The 17,307-nt window shown below is 36.3% G+C and overlaps 3 protein-coding genes and 1 pseudogene across 4 annotated transcripts; 2 read left to right on the top strand and 2 right to left on the bottom strand.

The window, feature by feature from the left end:
• Nucleotides 1-5,639: 5,639 nt before the first annotated feature.
• Nucleotides 5,640-6,105, bottom strand: LOC109006992 (annotated as a pseudogene).
• A 2,323-nt stretch (nt 6,106-8,428) lies between these two features.
• On the top strand, nt 8,429-9,482 carry LOC109006993 (vacuolar iron transporter homolog 2-like). Its single transcript, XM_018986458.2, has one exon. The coding sequence runs from the start codon at nt 8,481-8,483 to the stop codon at nt 9,132-9,134; it is 654 nt and encodes a 217-aa protein (XP_018842003.1). The 5' UTR covers nt 8,429-8,480; the 3' UTR covers nt 9,135-9,482.
• A 1,618-nt stretch (nt 9,483-11,100) lies between these two features.
• On the top strand, nt 11,101-11,727 carry LOC109006981 (vacuolar iron transporter homolog 4-like). Its single transcript, XM_018986446.2, has one exon. It carries the CDS (start codon nt 11,101-11,103, stop codon nt 11,725-11,727), a length of 627 nt encoding a protein of 208 aa, XP_018841991.2.
• A 2,370-nt stretch (nt 11,728-14,097) lies between these two features.
• Nucleotides 14,098-16,825, bottom strand: LOC109007074 (glycine-rich RNA-binding protein RZ1A-like). 2 transcript variants are annotated; one of them, XM_018986600.2, is made up of 4 exons: nt 16,667-16,825; nt 15,423-15,541; nt 14,537-15,087; nt 14,098-14,459 (listed from the first exon to the last, which is right to left on the bottom strand). In XM_018986600.2, the coding sequence occupies exons 2-3, from the start codon at nt 15,531-15,533 to the stop codon at nt 14,557-14,559; spliced, it is 642 nt and encodes a 213-aa protein (XP_018842145.1). In that variant the 5' UTR covers nt 15,534-15,541; nt 16,667-16,825; the 3' UTR covers nt 14,098-14,459; nt 14,537-14,556. The 2 variants fall into 2 exon arrangements, with proteins under 2 accessions (XP_018842145.1, XP_018842146.1); XM_018986601.2 differs by having other exon boundaries at nt 14,153-14,459; nt 15,423-15,549.
• Between the last annotated feature and the right edge of the window lie 482 nt (nt 16,826-17,307).

Raw genomic sequence — 17,307 nt, 5'->3', positions numbered from 1 at the left:
TGATCTTCTTGGCCCATCTGGAAGTTGCAAATGATTTTTAAGATTAGGTCCATCTTGGTTCCCATCATTCCCCCTCTCATCAAAAGGATTCGATCTCGAATCTCCACTTGGATCAAAGGGAAAATGGTTAGTAACATTGAAAATAGTAGAAACAGGATACTTACCTAGAATATCCATTAGATATGCATTTTCATTAATTTGTTCAAGAATTTAGAAAAGACCATCCAAGCTGCTCCTGTCATCAACAGATAAAGGTGTTAAATTTAAAGGAATAAATTGATTAAGTCTATAAATAATTTTAAAATGAGAATATAAAGTGGTAGTATGCATGGTCCTATTATATGCAAACTCTATAAATCTATCCACAACTATAAAAATAGAATCTATACTCCTTTCTTTCCTAGGCAACCCCCAAACAAAGTTCATAGATATGTCTACCCATGACTCACTAGGAACAGGTAAGGATGTATACAACCCATGTGACAAAAGCTTAAATTTGACCTTTTTACATGTAATGCACCTGCCACAAATGTGATTGACATCTCTCTTCATCTTAGACCAACATAAATATTCATACAAAATGTCTAAAGTTTTCTTGATATCAGAATGACTACTTCAATTATATGCAAATTCAATGAAACGCAAATGATACTCCCGCAAATGTTCATGCAACAAGTCAAAGTATAGCAAGTGGTACTCCCACAAACGTTCATAAAACACATCTAAAACTTTTCTTACACCAAAATGACCACTACAATTATATGCAAACTCAATGAATGGCAAACAATACTCCCACAAACATTTATGCAACATGTTAATAAATGACAAATGATACTTCCACAAACGTTCATGCAACGCTTCAATGAATGACAAATGATACTCCCACCAACATTCATGCAACACATCAATAAATGACAATTGATACTTCCACAAACGTTCATACAACACGTCATTGAAAGGCAAATGATATTCTCACAAACGTTCATGAAACACACCTAAATCTTTCCTTACACAAAAATGATCCATCAAACCAAATCCATGCACAAGCAACTCACACATAAGACAAGTAAGCTCACAAAGATTATTCTCTTTTAACAAATACCAATCTAGTTTATAAAACTGACCAAACGATACTTTCTCACATACTCCATGCACACTAGGCAAGCTATCATCATTAACATACAATTTCATATCATATTCAAGTCTCAATAATTTTGCATATAAAATGATGACAAGAACATACCTTCTTGCTAAAGCATCAATCACAAAATTTTTACCTTATGTGTATTTGATTACATAAGGAAAAGTCTCAATACAGTCCTCCCACTTAGCATGCATTCTAGTTAACAACTTACATTGTCCTTTCAAGTGTGTCAATGACTCATGTTCTTCAAAGAAAGGACGGTTAGGAATTGTTGCACCTGTCACAAAATTAATGTAGGGCTCTATCTCTCTAATAGGTGAAAATCCACTAAACACACTGCTAGAAATCACGACCTCATATCCTTGTAGAAAGAAACAACAACACTAGGCAAATAGTCGTTAAATTCGTTAGTATAAAAACTTGCCTTAGCATAAAAACTCACTTGTCTTTCTATTTCTCTCTGCAATCTCTTTCTTTTTTCTCTTGTGACTTCACTCTTTTTTCTTGATTCTCAACCACCTCTATATTTTCTTTTTCTCTCTCTTTCTTTTGATGTTTCGGCCTCATTCTCTTTTTTCCTCTCACTCTCTTTATTCTTTTCACTCTCTGTTTTTTTTCACTCTTCTATTTTTTTAAACTCTCGGCCTTACAATTGTTTTTCAACTCATTCTCTATTTTTCTTGAGGTTTTAGCCTCACCCAAATCTTTTCCCTTATGTGGTTCTGTCTTCTCCATTTGTTACAGCTTGATCATTTTTGTCCCACTTTGATTTCCAAGTAGTACTTGAAACCAAAGTATACCTTGATGTACCCTTTCTTTTTAGCTGCCTCTCCACCTTCATAGCCATGTGCACCATATCCTCTACCTCCACATAATGTTACAACTCAATTACATTGGCTATCTCCCTATTCAACCCACTCAAAAATCCTGTCATCGTGGCCTCCCGATCCTCCACTACATTAGCCCGAATAATAGCCACCTCCATCTCCTTATGGTAATCCTCCACACTTCAGACCCCTGTGTAAGATTTTGTAGTTTTTGGTAGAGGTCTCTATTGTAGTGGTTATGTACAAATCTCCGCCTCATGATAGCTTTCAACTCTCTCCATGTTTCTACAGTCCTCTCAAGATTCCTCCTCCTATTGGTTACTAATTAATCCCACCAAACAATCACATAATCAGTGAAGTCAATTACAGCTAACTTCACCTTCTCCTCCTTAGAGTAATTATGACAGTAAAATACCAACTCTATTTTTTTCTCCCACTCTAAATAAACTTCAGGGTCAGTTCTATCTTGGAATGATGGTATTTTCATTTTGATGCTCCCAAGGTTCTTATCTACTCCATCTCGACCTCCTGAGTTTGCCTTAAGTCATCTTCCACCCCTAACCTCTCTATGTCCACTCAATCCAACTTCAGATGTTAGGCCCTTCTCATCCTCACCAAACTCTCCATTCTCATACCTGTTCTTAATTCTAGGATCACGTCGCCTCCTATTTCTCTCACCTTGCAGATTTCTAATCTCTGCTTCTTGATGATCCGTCCTATCTCTTACTTCACCCAACACAAAACTCAACTGCTCAAACTGTTGTTGCATGACTTACAACACAAATGATAAGTTATCTGCTCTCCCACTTGGTGATGCGTTACTCCAATGAGACATTATTAGGTGCTACACAAAAGAATGTTAGTGGCAAAAAAAAGTAAACCTCATACACTCCTTACGTATTTACACTCAAATAATGACACTCCATTCGTGTTTTACTCTTAATTGATTTTTTTCCGATAATAGTCTCACACTCTCTTGCCTTTTACCTCAAGAGTTTTCCAACTCAAGTTCTTTAAGAACTAATTGACTCAATCGAGACAAAGCAACATTGTTTTATTCTAACTAGTAATTAGGTCCAATAAATAAGAACAAGAGAAATACAAAATGAATGAAAAAAAAAACCGGCACGTGAATCAATAAAATTATACGAATGAAACAATAACTACAAGATAAGATACCAACTATAATAATGCATGCACCTCCTTTGATGATAAGGCTCAAGAAAAAATCTCGGATTTTTTTTTTTTTACGATTTTTTTTCCTTTCTTTTTTTTTTTCTTTTCTTTTAACCAACTAATTTGATCACAATCAAGGATAAATAGTTGAGAAAACCCTAACGATAACTCAAAAATCCTAGGGCAAGTGATATACGGCAGCCCCTAGAACAAGAGATTTCAGCCAACACAAACTCTAGAACAATGAATTTCAGCAACCCTAACAATAGTGAAGAAATCTGCCAGCCACCACTATTTTTTTTTTGTAATCAATCCTAGAACAATGAAGTCATAGAATTAAATATGTAAGAAATAAAAGATAGAATGAGACCTGATTGGAAACCTTACTCTGAATACCAAATGATATGAACCTGCGGGAATGGAATCCCTTAAACCCAAAATCAATTTGAAAACTCCCCAAGAAAGCCAAAATCAAGTCAATAGATGGAGAACCTAGACTCAATGAGAACTCGTTTCAAGAACCTAGATTATATTAAAATCTAGACCCGTTGAAGAACCTGTCCCAAGAACCTATATTGCAAAGGAGGAACGCCACAAATGTTGTGATTTACCTTTAATAAGTTCAAAAGTTCAATTAAGAACAAGAGGAGTAAAACTCAACTCATAATGAATAAATTCATCAAATTTCATAAACTGATTAAAATGAGATTACATAGAGTATTTAAAGTAAAACCTAATGAAACCCTAACCAAAATAAATCTCCATCTTCCAAAAGTGCCCCTGGATGAACAGTGCCGCGACTACAGTGTGGCGCTACAGTAACTCGGCTACAGTAACCCTAACCCTAGTTCAATAAAATAATAACTTTCCCAACATGTCCTTGCATAGGTCCCCTTAAGTGATTCTCATAATAAACTCAATTATTTTAAACTAATAAAATAAGTTTTTTAAATGAATTAAATAAGTTGAAACTTTTCAAGAGCTCAAAGCCTTTAAGTTTTGTCGTTGTCCTTTTTCATAGCTGATCAAATGAATCAAAATTGGATCTTCATCCTTCAAGCTCCATCTTGAATGTTAGGCTCTTGCTAAATTCATCACAAGTGGATTGCATTAATCCTTACATTGTCTCCTTGATCTTCTTAGTTTATCTGGAAATTACAAATGATCTTTAAAACTAGATCTATTTTGATTCCCATCAATATATATTTTAAGAAACATCTCCTACACATGACTAGTGCATAGTGTTAGGTAAAAAAACGATGCTATATATGTTTTAAGACATCTCCTACACAAGACTAGTGCATCGTGTTAGGTAAAAAAATGATGCTATCGAATAAAACGATTCCTTTAAGAATATATATATATATATATATATAAATATATATATGCATATTTAAAGATCATGTTTTGATTGAGAGATGATATGAGTTGAGATGGTTTGTGAATAGTAGTAAAATTTGTGAATTAAAATTTATGAATGATAGTGAATACTAATGAAATGAGTAGATAAATAGTAATGATCTTAACCAATCTCTCAATCCAAACCGACAAATCCTTTAGAAAGAATCCAATCGAAAGCACCTCAGAAATTCCAAAAACGTTTGAAGTGATTACCTAAGTGTTGAAAAGATGCCGAAAGTACAGGCTTTGTTCCTTATCAAAGTAAGGAGGAAACAGTGGCCGGCTTTCGTGTGGAATGCACACTCACTCAATTTGATTAGTAGTATATTTGATTGGAAAAGCACTATATCTGGGTTCGCTCCGAGGCGAGGCGGTGGCTTTCGTGTGGATATCGCACTCCATTGAATATGCCACTACTATCTATTTTATATTTCCAGTCGTGTGGTTTGCACATTCTCAGCATTCTCGCTTATGTCATATGTGTTGTCGATGGTAATCTTTCCTTTACTTTTTTTTTTTTATCCTCCAAATGTTGTCCTATTCAGCAATCCATCTTCAAAGAATATTTCAGAGTTGTTTTAATTAAGAAAAGAAAAACTCTTCTTCAGGTACTTGCGGAATATTTTATTATTATTTTTATCTATTTTTTTTATTATTTATTACTATTTAATATAATATTATTTCTTTTTCATTACTTTTTTTTTTTTCTACTATTCACATAATATGAGTTCTCAACTACCCACACTTCCCAAACGTATATGTTTAAAAACACGGACGTGTCTGCATTTCTCATTTCTTGACGAGGGAGACAGCAAACACCATGTCAACTTTCAACCTTGAGGAAAATTGGAGATATACTTATTGGCTACAAACCCAAAATGATGGGGCGCAAGAACAACATGTGGAAGTTTAAATTTAATAGAATATCGAGAGAAGTGCTTTGGTAACAACGTTAGATTTAAATTCGATTTAAATTTGAGGAAAGATAGAGCCAGAATAACTACCTATAAACTCAAACGGTAAACCTTAAACCACGTTGTTGTTTGTAAATTGTTTCTAAATCCCACTTCAAATTGTTACCCATTATGACATCAGTCAAATGCCCACCGGTTCTCCTGACGAACCTCTTCTTCTTCCTCTGGGGAATAGTCATTCTTGATGTTAAAGGTCTTGCGGATCTCCTCTGGGGTCTTTCCCTTGAACACGTCTGCCACTGTTTGGCATGTCAGCTCCAGAAGGCTCTTGATGTTCAAGTAGTCTGCAGCCATGATGAGACCGAATAGAGTGGCCTGGTCAACCTAGACGAACTCGGCGTCCCAGTCCTTGAGATCATCGTCGGAGATGGCGGGCTCGACGTGCTTCTTGCAGTACTCGAGGACCGTGGCCAAGATCTGGCTCGTCACTTTGGGGAGCGGGATGCATGCCGTCGTCTGTGCAAGTGTCCTCGATCACGTTCTTAATTGTCTGGGACTCGAGAGCCACGGCCTCGCTGACCTCGAAGGTCTCGCCGTCGGAGCTTATCAGGGTGATCATCTTCGACGAAGACGACGACGACATTGTTTCAATATCGAAACCACGCCGGCTTTTTGCTGTGCTGTCCTGCAAGCGAACAAGCAAAAAATAAAAGCTAGCGCAAAGGGATCAAAACCCTCGACTTCCAGGCCCTCTCCTTTTGCTGCTAAAAATCAAGAAGTTAGATTTTCCCTTTATCGCAATGATATTTATGGTGTAAAGATCGACGTACGTGCAGTAGCCAAAAATTAAGCAAGTTGGCCTGGGAAAGCAGATGTCAGTTTGACTTTTGGAGTTGATCCATCATCCATAACTGATTATTATCGTTATCTTTCAATAGTTCAATGCTCGTAAAAGTCTTAAGTTTTTGGTGGTTTATTGGCAGAAGGAGTTTCTTTATTGAGGTAATCACCGGTCTTTAGTGTTTTACTTTGAATCAAACAGCTTGTAATTTCTACTATTTCTTTAAAAAATGAAGGCTTGGAATGGAATTATAAAGGCATGATCTGATTATGGTTTAAAACAAATAAATTTATTGACGTACGTGGACGGCTATGGCAGCAGTGGCCTTTGACATTTCATTGTGTAAGCGCGACTAGCTAGCCACAACATTTAATTATAAGAGAACCTAATTAAAGTGGTGAATGAGAATTTGACAAACCTCGCATTATCAGGAACGAGAAGATTCTTAAAGTTAACGTACAAATAATTTAGAGAAATTTTAATTAATTGTTCTACTGACTCGTCGTTTTTCACGTATAGATCTAAATATATATAAATAACTTGACTTGACTTGATAAATGATTATAATGAGATAAATATTTAGTCTATACAGAAATTTTACATAAATATTTACATACTAGCATAACTTAAACGAGATCTCAAATTGTAAATTAAGTTTTTTTCTTTTTAAAATTTTAAATTCTTTAAATTTCATTTTATTGTGAAGTAGATCTGATAGATCATGTTGAATCACATCAATATATAAACTTTCATGTAAATTAATTTATATACCGACGTAATGTACACTTTTCTCTTAAAATTAACTGAGTCGAAAAGGATGGCAGAAAATGAAAAATACAATTATTCTCATTTGTTGGTGTATGTTAGCATAAGCATGGATGGTTAAAATGAAGGAAGATAAATGGTCTGTCATGAATTTTATAAGAAAATTTCTTATTTGTGATCAGTTATTTTCAATCAAAAGTATTCTATTTTCGTCGTAAATAATTATTATTGTCACGAATGATTCGTCACAAATACTTATTTTTCTTCTAATGCGTACAAACTACCCCATCCTGCACAGTTTTTTTTTTTTTCCTCCCATGAAAGATCTTTCTATACGTAGTCACAGAAGTTATGAAGACAAATTCTAGCTGTCTGCATAATCTTATAAGTAATTAATGCAATGTCACTTGATTTGTTGAATAATCTGGTATTTAAATCCTCTTTAATTTATACTTGAATGGCTAATTAATGACTTCAAAAGTGTAAGAAGTTCTACTTATTTTAGTCACAGAAAAAAAAAAACGTCTTTACAGGTCTGGGCATCTCGTTAATTAGGTTTTTGGACGCCTAAATTTGTTTTTCGAAAAGAGGACCAAGCTAGCCCTAGTGTTTGCAGTTTTTTTTATGTCTTTATGTGAGTTTAAACGTTGTAATTATTTGCAGTTTGCCCTGTTTTCTCCTATATATACATGATTGTCTTCTCATTTAGGAAGAATATTGACCTGATCATCTGCCTGATCGGTACAAAACTAGCTAGCTACCATGCAGTTTCAAGCGCTGCTGGTACCTTGAGTGATCGAGGAGCGGAAATGGCTAGCTAAAGGAGTAGTATTATATTAATGCATATTATTAAAGGACAAAGCTTGAAATAAAATACCACTTTCTTCCATTAATTAGTACAGGAAGGGTCGAGCCCGTGGCTTTCGCATGGACTCCACACTCCTTCCAATTAAGTACTATATATTACTAGTGATATATCTTCCCGTACGTGTAGTGGAAAATATATACATCTTTAATATTAATGTGGAGTGCACACTCCCTTCAATTTAATTCCAGCTTTAAGAAAATGTTTTCCCATTGTCTTTCTTTCTGATCTTCAAGTGCCGACCTATTCAGCATCCATCTTCGCGAGTGTTTCATTGTCCAATCGTATACGAAACCTGCATATCAGTTTTGCTTTTAAAAATAATACGTTGAATATAATAACCTTTTGGAGCATGTCTTCCACCTGACTCCCTTTTCGTTTCTTCTGCCACTAAAATCCGTCAGCGTCAGCTTTAGTTGGAGATCCTCTCTCTATAAATACACTGCAAAGAGGCTTGTGCTCTCCACAAGTACTATAATCGACTGATCATATTGATCTACCTTTCTGGTATATAATATTATAATTGCCAATTTTCTTCCTTTTCCTCATGGCTGCTCCTGGAACTCAGAACCAACTCTCGATTCACGTGGGTGATGATGCGGTGCCGAAACGATTGCGCCGGGAGGTTGACGATAACGATGTTGACTATTTTCAAAGGGCACAGTGGCTTCGAGCTGCTGTATTGGGAGCCAATGATGGGCTGGTTTCTGTAGCATCATTAATGATGGGTGTTGGGTCTGTTAAAGAAGAGATCAAACCCATGCTCCTTGCAGGTTGTGCAGGGTTATTTGCAGGGGCGTGCAGCATGGCAATAGGGGAGTTCGTGTCTGTGTACACTCAGAGAGACATAGAGATAGCACAGATAAAGAGAGAGAAGACAAGGAATCAGCAAGTTGCCGGTGAGAGAGAGCAGCTCCCAAATCCGATGCAGGCTGCTTTTGCATCAGCACTTGCATTTTCAGTAGGGGCAGTGCTACCACTACTGGCGGCTGCATTCATAAGGGTGCATAAAGTGAGGTTGGCTGTGGTGGTAATAGTGGCTAGCTTGGCTCTGATTTTTTTTGGAGCTGTAGGAGCAGCGTTTGGGAGGACTCCCATGGTGAAGTCTTGTGCCAGGGTGCTGTTTGGAGGCTGGATGGCAATGGCCATCACGTTTGGGCTCACCAGATTGATTGGCTCCATTAATGGACTGCAAATGTGATCATTTCTTGGCTTTGCCAGCTTTCTCCTTCGATCTTCGATTCCTTAATTTCCTCGTACTTTCGATTCAGCTTTTAACGTAGTAAATGTCCAAGTCGTGTGTTTTCTAAGTGGATGTAGTACTGAAGGTGTCAGTTGAGACAATTTGGTCAATAAAATGTCTTAACATCTAAATATATAGACACCATTCATGACCTGTACTTGTGGCCAAACTCCATGATCTCCCAAATCACCTCAGTTGTGGAGTTATGTAAGGGGAAGAGATACCCTCTATTTATGTGTTGATCAGTTTTCTACATGTAATTGGAATGAATAATAATGGGTTGCTTGAATTGAAGGATAAAATTATTTAAATCAATAACTGCAAAATTAGTTTTACTATGTGTTAAGATATAAATTAAATTTTACATAGTAAAAGAGTAGAGGTCTGAGTTTGAATTCTAACTCTATACTCTATCCCAATTAATTAACTAGTATTCCGCGTGTTGGATTCATTCATTAATTAAGAAGAGTTTGACCCACACGTAAATGAGAGTATTAAGATATAAATTAAATAATAAAATCTATATCTTTCTATCGTTTAAACTTTTGCGTGTGGTTAAAGAGCGTGTTGGCCCATCACAAAACTGGTTCAGTTCAATTCTGATCTAATCCTAAAATTAAAACAAATTCAAATTTGAACAAGTTTCAGACAGTAATAATATTTTTGGATGCCGATAATAGTAGTCATTTAATAAGTATGATAAGAATTCTAAAGGATACAGTCAAATATCAAAAGTGAATTAATCATAAAATGAAGAAATAGTTCCGATCCATATTTTGCGAAATTTATGAAACTGAAAAAAATGTGAAATTCATTTTCAAATTGAATATTGCTTGATATATATAATTCTCTTCCATTATAAAAAAAAAGCCTGCGGTTATTCGATCCCATGACTGTTATATATATATATATTATCATTTATATATATATATATATTATATATATATATATATATATATTATCACCATGCAAATGCCTTTTCATGCTGTACAGTACTGGCCGCTGCAGTACTACCTCTTTGATCTTCTTCTGCTTCGTACGGCATGCACAGATCATTCTCCTTGCCCCTTGAATGAATACAGAGTAGAGAGATAATCCAAGTAATTTGCTACTAAGCAGCTTGTTGTGTGCAGTCGCAAATTACACTGTATGTTGTGCATAAAATAAATATATTTGCTTAATTTCACATATATAATTTAAATATATATATATATATATATAGCCACATATATATGATATGAAAATACAAGATTAATATGGATCGAGTAGGCCGCGTGGTCTCTCTAGTTTTCCATATAAAATAAAAAAAGTCGGACCAATCAATGTTGATTAAGAATACTTTAAAGAGTACTACGATCCTTCATCAGTACCCTCTCAGAAAGTATATATCTCAGGTTGTCATACGGTGAAAGATACCATTAATTAGTTTATTTATATGTAATTAGTGATCACTACTTCCTCATCATGTGCTGACAATCTCTCTCTCTCTCTCTCTCTATATATATATATATATATGTCTCGATATATTCATCCACCTACTTAATAGTAAAACTAGACACAATTCATGAGCCACACGCCAAACTAAACTCTTTTCTTTTTTCCTTTAATTTACTTCTTTATTTCTTCCTTTGTTTATGTTTTATGTGCCAGATGCCAAAGACAGCATTGGAATCTCATAATAAATAGATTAATAAATTATTAAGGTCATTCCTGATCATCCCTAGAATCGCACGATATTTCCTCTTCCTTATCACCACTGGTTGATCACTGTTTGAAGTCTTCTGCTAACTCGCTCTCTTTAGATTTCTATAATAAACATTTTCGCCACCCTCTGTGATCAATAATGGCTGCCGCCGCTCGAGCAGATAATGACCAAGTACAGTCGCTTGACCATGTCGGAATTGCAGTTCATGATGCAAAAGATATGGAGAAAAAACAATGCCAAGGGGCTGAAGATGAGAGTTTTGACTACTATCAAAGAGCACAGTGGCTTCGTGCTGCTGTTTTGGGAGCCACAGATGGGCTAGTTTCTATTGCATCGTTAATGATGGGCGTGGGAGCTGTTAAAAAAGAATTCAGAGCCATGCTGCTTGCTGGATTCGCAGGGTTAGTTGCTGGGGCATGCAGTATGGCAATAGGAGAATTTGTCTCCGTTTCCACTCAATATGACATAGAGATGGCTCAGTTGAAAAGAGAGAAGAAAAGCAGAAAGGCCGGAGATGTCGATGTGCAGGATATAATTAAAGAAGATATGGACAAGGAGAAGCTCCCGAATCCGGTGCAAGCTGCTTTTGCCTCGGCACTTTCATTTTTGGTGGGAGGATTGGTGCCACTGCTGACTGCTGCGGTTGGAAAGGATCATAAAGTGAGGCTTGAGTTGGTGGTTGGGGTGGCCAGCTTGACATTAATTGTGTTCGGAGTGATAGGAGCAAAGCTTGGGAGGACTGCTGTGGGAAGATCCTGTGCCAGGCTGCTTGTTGGAGGATGGATGGCTATGGCTATTACATTTGGGATGACCAAGTTTATTGGATCCGGTGGATTGGAATTGTGATTCCCAGCTGGTATTTCCTTTTTCTTCTGATCTTTTCCTATCCTTCTCTCTCCCATTTTCCTTTTGCTATCATATATCATGTTACTCTATCTTCATGGGTTATTGTTATAAACTATAAAGTGGTTTTGGTGAAATGATCAATTGAATAAGGTTGTCGGTCTGAAGATCGCATGGTCTTTATTCTTCATCATCTTCTTCTGATCTTTTGATTTCAGATGTCCAGTACTTAATTAAGATTTTCGTTTTCCAAATCTGGATTGCTCATCACATGATCAGTCATATCATGCTACTATGGCATATGATCAGGACTATGATCTGCAAGTGTTTTCTTCCATTGAACAATGATTTGGAACGTGTTTTAATTGATCTGCAGATCATGATTATGAAATATTTAAGCATGCAGATGGAAAAAAGGCACATTCTACGATTTGTTTCAATGAGGGACATGATCAGTTGCATATATATATATATATACACATCTATGTGCTCTAAATTTATTTCTTGTTAACGTGCGGACATCGATTAAGAAGCGAAAAGGCCGTTGGTGTGAAGCATTTAATTAGCAGTGCCGAAGATGTCGGTTTTTTTTGGAGCTTGTGTTTGAGCTTTTGTCAGAGAATGAGTTTCAGAACTCGTGCGATTAATCTGCAATACGTTTTTTGAGGGGAACTACTGCAAGGTTGGCCATTTGTACTTGTCCTTTCTCTTTTCCACGTGTTTTTGTATTGTTATTCCCTTCCATAAAGGTGTAGTCCACTTAAGAGAGACAGTAATGGAGGCTAGCTAGGCTGCTAACCCAAAGAATCATGGAACGAACAATCACCATTTTTCTCTTTAAAAATCCTTTTGTCATGAATTATCTTTATTTTAAAAAATATTCCTTTGAGCAAGAAAATTATGTCACATCTTTCTCATTAGCATCCACCTCTTTTCCAATAAGAAATAACTTAGTTTGAGAAATTATCCATCCGAATCAATTCCAAATTAAAATTCATATTCATTATCTCCCAACATCACTGAACAAATCCATCCACATGTAGTAGTAGTCTTGGATTGGATTGTTGGTTTTGGTATGGGCCTTTATTGTTAGGCCCATTCCGCCCCGTGATTTCGGGTTAGCAAGTTTCCCCTTGCCCCACTATTCACAGCTATTATTTAGCAAGTGATTCGCTCATTTCACCCAACCATCTAAAGGCTCGCACTGACATTTCAATCGTTTTTTCAAATAGAAAAATCAAGAGTCCAACATCCCAAATCAGATCATCTATCTTTCTGACTGCCAAAGCACGAAATTTTAGCCGAAAATAACATCCATCACAAGGGCAAGGGAACAAATTCTAAATGCCTTTGATGAGATTCTTTGATAAAAGAACGATACAGGTTGACATAAAAAACAATACAGCATAAAACAGAACCATACAGATGTTCACACATCTATATTACACGTGCATAATTTAATAAGAGCTTCTCATAAATCAAAATTTGCAAAATCTTCACCCCATACAAAAGGGCCAACATTTCATCATGAGCAACATGGCAAAACGAAAAATCTACGAGAATCGAAATAATAATGTTCCCTGTTTAAACTCTTAAAAGGTTTAACAAAGGACTAGGGGCAAAGCTGGCAGCAAATCCTCGATGGGGAGGGAATCTGACCAGAAGCCCACCCTCAGGCTCAAGGGTCAATCAAATAGAATCAATATGTGACCCCATTACTGACTCAGGAAACACTACCTGACGTGAAAGAAACTTTAACCATTTATCTGAATCTCAGGAAACAAGACCAAAAGATCATTCACGGGTATCGGAAAAACGAGAGTGCAAAAATCTTCCATCCAACAAGAGCATTGCAGAGCATGGGTCCATAAGAAGGAACAAGGAATAAAAAAACAACGGGCAGCAGTTATTGCATTCATCAAGAACCTCAACACAACCTGCCATATGTTTCCACAAAATGGATCTCTCCAACAGGGCGCCATGCAGAAGATGAGGGTGGCTTATGTTGAATTTAAGTGCAGATGGCTTGTTGCAGTCGAAAACACTTTTTCACAATTTTAAAACTAAAACCACACATGTCCAATTAGCAACAAAGAAACCCAATCACGTATCCATAAAGACCATAAATAGCGAAGCATCCTGCCAAAAGGTTAATAACATTAATATTGCGTAAGGAATAAATTCAGAACTACCATCATGTACCATGCACGTATAAGAAAGATATATTACCCGCTTGACTCCTGTTTTTAGTAGAATACTGAAACAGGGTAGCCAAAATGGGCATTCTACTTCTACAACCACTTCTACTTCCCAAGTGAAAAGAAGCAAACTTCCCAAGGACATATACCCATGAATTGGTCCTCCAAATACCCATCCAACCAACAAGCTTCTGATTTTGCAATTGCCTATGAGAAATACTCAATGAAGATCGGGCAGCAATAATGATATGTGGAATTCTATGCATGTAAGTCACAAGATATCCAGCAGCAATAATGGCATTCTTAGACTACAAGACCAATTTCGAAAGTCCATGTCAAGCAAGCATAATATCCCGGACCAAAACATCGAAATGAGCATTTTTGGAACACAAAGCAGGTGAGTATCGTGCCAGTTTTTGCACTTCAAACTACTGATAGACTAGAATGATCCACCCTGACAATATTCATAAGAATGTATCCAGCAAAGAAACTTGAACGCTTTTGTAAACAGCAACTGCAGCACGTCCAATTCCGAATCTGCAATGGCACGACATAATTCAGTCACAGCCAAAGTAACCACAAAGGACATGCAAAGTTCAGTATATGCTGCATACCACAATCAGAAGCAACCGTTCTATCCAGAGCGAAAGCCCCCACCACTACGACGTTCATAAGGTCCACTGCGGTCACGATTGTACCGATCAGATCCAGAACTTCCACGACTACCAGAATCCCTGTTGCGCCCACCAAATCGATCTCCATTTCGATCAGGACCATAACGGCCACCCCCACCACCACCCCCGCCACCAGATCTATCATCCCTTCCACCATACTTGCCCCCTCTTGCCCCTTCACTTGGACACTCCCTAGCAAAATGTCCAGGCTTCCCACACTTGAAGCACTCTCCACCATTAGATCCACGTCCACCTCCGCCTCCACCTCCATAGTCACGGTTACGGTCACGATCACGACCACGGTCACGGCTGCGGTCACTGTCATGATCTCTACTTGAACCTTGGTGAGGCTGAGCTTTATCAACAGTAATAGTCCGCCCATCTAAATCCATTCCATTCATCGCCTCAATAGCATCATCCATTGCATTCTTATCATCAAAAGTGACAAACCCAAATCCACGAGAACGCCCAGAGAACTTGTCAACAACTACCTATATAAAGAAAACCATCTTATACATCAGAACCTCATTGATAACCATTAAAACTTGAGTTCAATTCACGTGAAAAAATTTGAACAGTTAAATGAGTTTCAATTACACCACAAAATACATTTTATAATTTCCAACCATCGAAACACGTCTTTGATGGGCATTACAGATTCTCCTTCAAATCAAAAAAACCTCATGGAAATGAAGTAATCCAAAATAACTCATAGTTGAGCTTAGGAAGTCTCTCCACCACTGCAGCAGAAACCAACTCCAGGGCAAACGCAAAGGGAAACTAGTTTCAAATTGAAACATATTCATAAACATTAAAGGATCATTACCTTTGCCTCAAGAAGCTTTCCAAACTTTTCAAATGCATCTTTCAGAGCTCTGTCAGATGTTGACCATGAAAGGCCACCGATAAAGCAGCGATATTCCACCTCTTCAGACATAATTAAAACTGCACTTCTTACAATTACAAAATAGGCTCATGATTGCAATTACTTATATAAATGGACAGAAGTTGTCTCAAACCAATCATAACCATACAACACAACCAACCATTTCTGAATATGGAAAATAATTAAAATTCATAACTACAAGACGCTTATTTTATTTTTAATTTTTACAAATAAACAGCTGCACATTGGTTGGAAAATGCAAGTGATATACAAACAACATCCACAGAGACAATCCATGGTAACGAAAATCAGCATATCAATTGATATCTGTGTTGTTTGTAAGGTATCCTGTTCGCAAATGGTGTTTACTTAGCAAGAAAATAATATTAGCAAATATAATCATACTCTGGTTTTATATGGTAATTATGTATCATGAGCGAAGCATAGAATGACAGGATAAAATACCGGTCAATCTCTTCCAAATTCCGATGGCTAAATTCATCTCTAACAGATCATTACCAGATCTGGTAAATTGCCCACATCTTGAAACACTTCAATTTTTACACGGTTCAAGATATAAAATGAAACAAGAAATATAATAGAAATCAACGGGGAAAAAGAAGATAGCCAAGCATACTTAATCACAACACACGAACTCAAGCAATTCTGTTCCCATTAGGAAACCTATCAACTTTCGTGGCTTAAAGATGTAAAAACTAAATCATTATAAATCAAAGGAAGCGGGACGCATATTCCTTATATACCATAATTAGCATGGTAGAATAGAAAATTGCCCCAAAGAAACGCAACCCCTAATTGTCCACAAAATTCCCAAGGAGAAATAAAGCTGCACTAGATTTACCTCTTTACCCGACTATGGATCATAAAAATTACTTTAAAATTAACCCAAAACCCTTTTTCTCGGATAATTATAGCCTTTGACAAATAAATCTTAATTATCCAAAAGCAGCCAAAAGGAGAACCTTTCTTCTCGGACCTTGATATAGAATGAAAGAAGAAAACATTAATCTCAGAAACGCAAAAGAAGATGGCATGAATAGGTAATTCAAGGGAAATTTTATATTATGATCGCAAATATTATGATTCAAGAAAATCCAATTAGGCTCTTCGAAAGAAAGTAAAATCTAAATTAGTAAAAGCTAAACAAAGATGAATGGGCGTACCGATCGACGCGAGATTCAGATCTGAAAGAGAGAATACGAGGGTTCGCTTGCGATATTCCAAAAGAGGGAGAGTGCGGCGGAAGATGAATAGGGTGTGGAATTTGCAGTAGCAATATCGCACTTAGCAGAATAGGGTGGAGACGCACGGGCCACGGGCAATGGGTTTTACTCCTTTTATTCCATCGTGGTGGGAATTGGAGAATTCACTTTTCATTACAACCTTAAACTATGACATTTTTCATTTTTCACCCCCACATTATTAATAATCAATTTATATCCCAAATTATAAAATGTTTTACGGTCTGGTTCGAGATTTAACTATTAATAATTTAATATGAATAGGACATAGAAAAGTTATATAATCATGTGAACAATTATATTTTATTAAGAGTGTAGAGATTAAAACACTTTGCATTTTAAAATTTAAAATAAAATATATTCAATATATAGTTTGAACAATTTATTTAAAGATTCATTTTATTTGAAATATATTTAAAATGCTCTAGTTTTATATTGCTGATTTGATAGAATTTAGTTCATAAGATAAGTTTAAAATGAAATATATTTAAAATGCTCTAGTTTTTATATTGCCGATTTGATAGAATTTAGTTTATAAGATAAGTTTAAAATTATATTTTTTT

Source organism: Juglans regia, chromosome 13, assembly GCF_001411555.2.
Source record: "Juglans regia cultivar Chandler chromosome 13, Walnut 2.0, whole genome shotgun sequence".
NCBI classification, from domain to species: domain Eukaryota; kingdom Viridiplantae; phylum Streptophyta; class Magnoliopsida; order Fagales; family Juglandaceae; genus Juglans; species Juglans regia.
The sequence above is the reverse complement of the archived record's forward strand: the minus strand, read 5'-3'. Positions and strand labels throughout refer to the sequence as shown.

Bases quoted from the DNA above. Each gene is read 5' to 3' on its own strand.
- LOC109006993 (XM_018986458.2), top strand. From the start codon at position 8,481: ATGGCTGCTCCTGGAACTCAGAACCAACTCTCGATTCACGTGGGTGAT.
- LOC109007074 (XM_018986600.2), bottom strand. From the start codon at position 15,533: ATGTCTGAAGAGGTGGAATATCGCTGCTTTATCGGTGGCCTTTCATGG. The intron at 15,088-15,422 runs GTAATGATCCTT...TTCTTTATATAG, and splicing joins GAAAGCTTCTTGAGGCAAAG to GTAGTTGTTGACAAGTTCTC.
- LOC109006981 (XM_018986446.2), top strand. From the start codon at position 11,101: ATGGAGAAAAAACAATGCCAAGGGGCTGAAGATGAGAGTTTTGACTAC.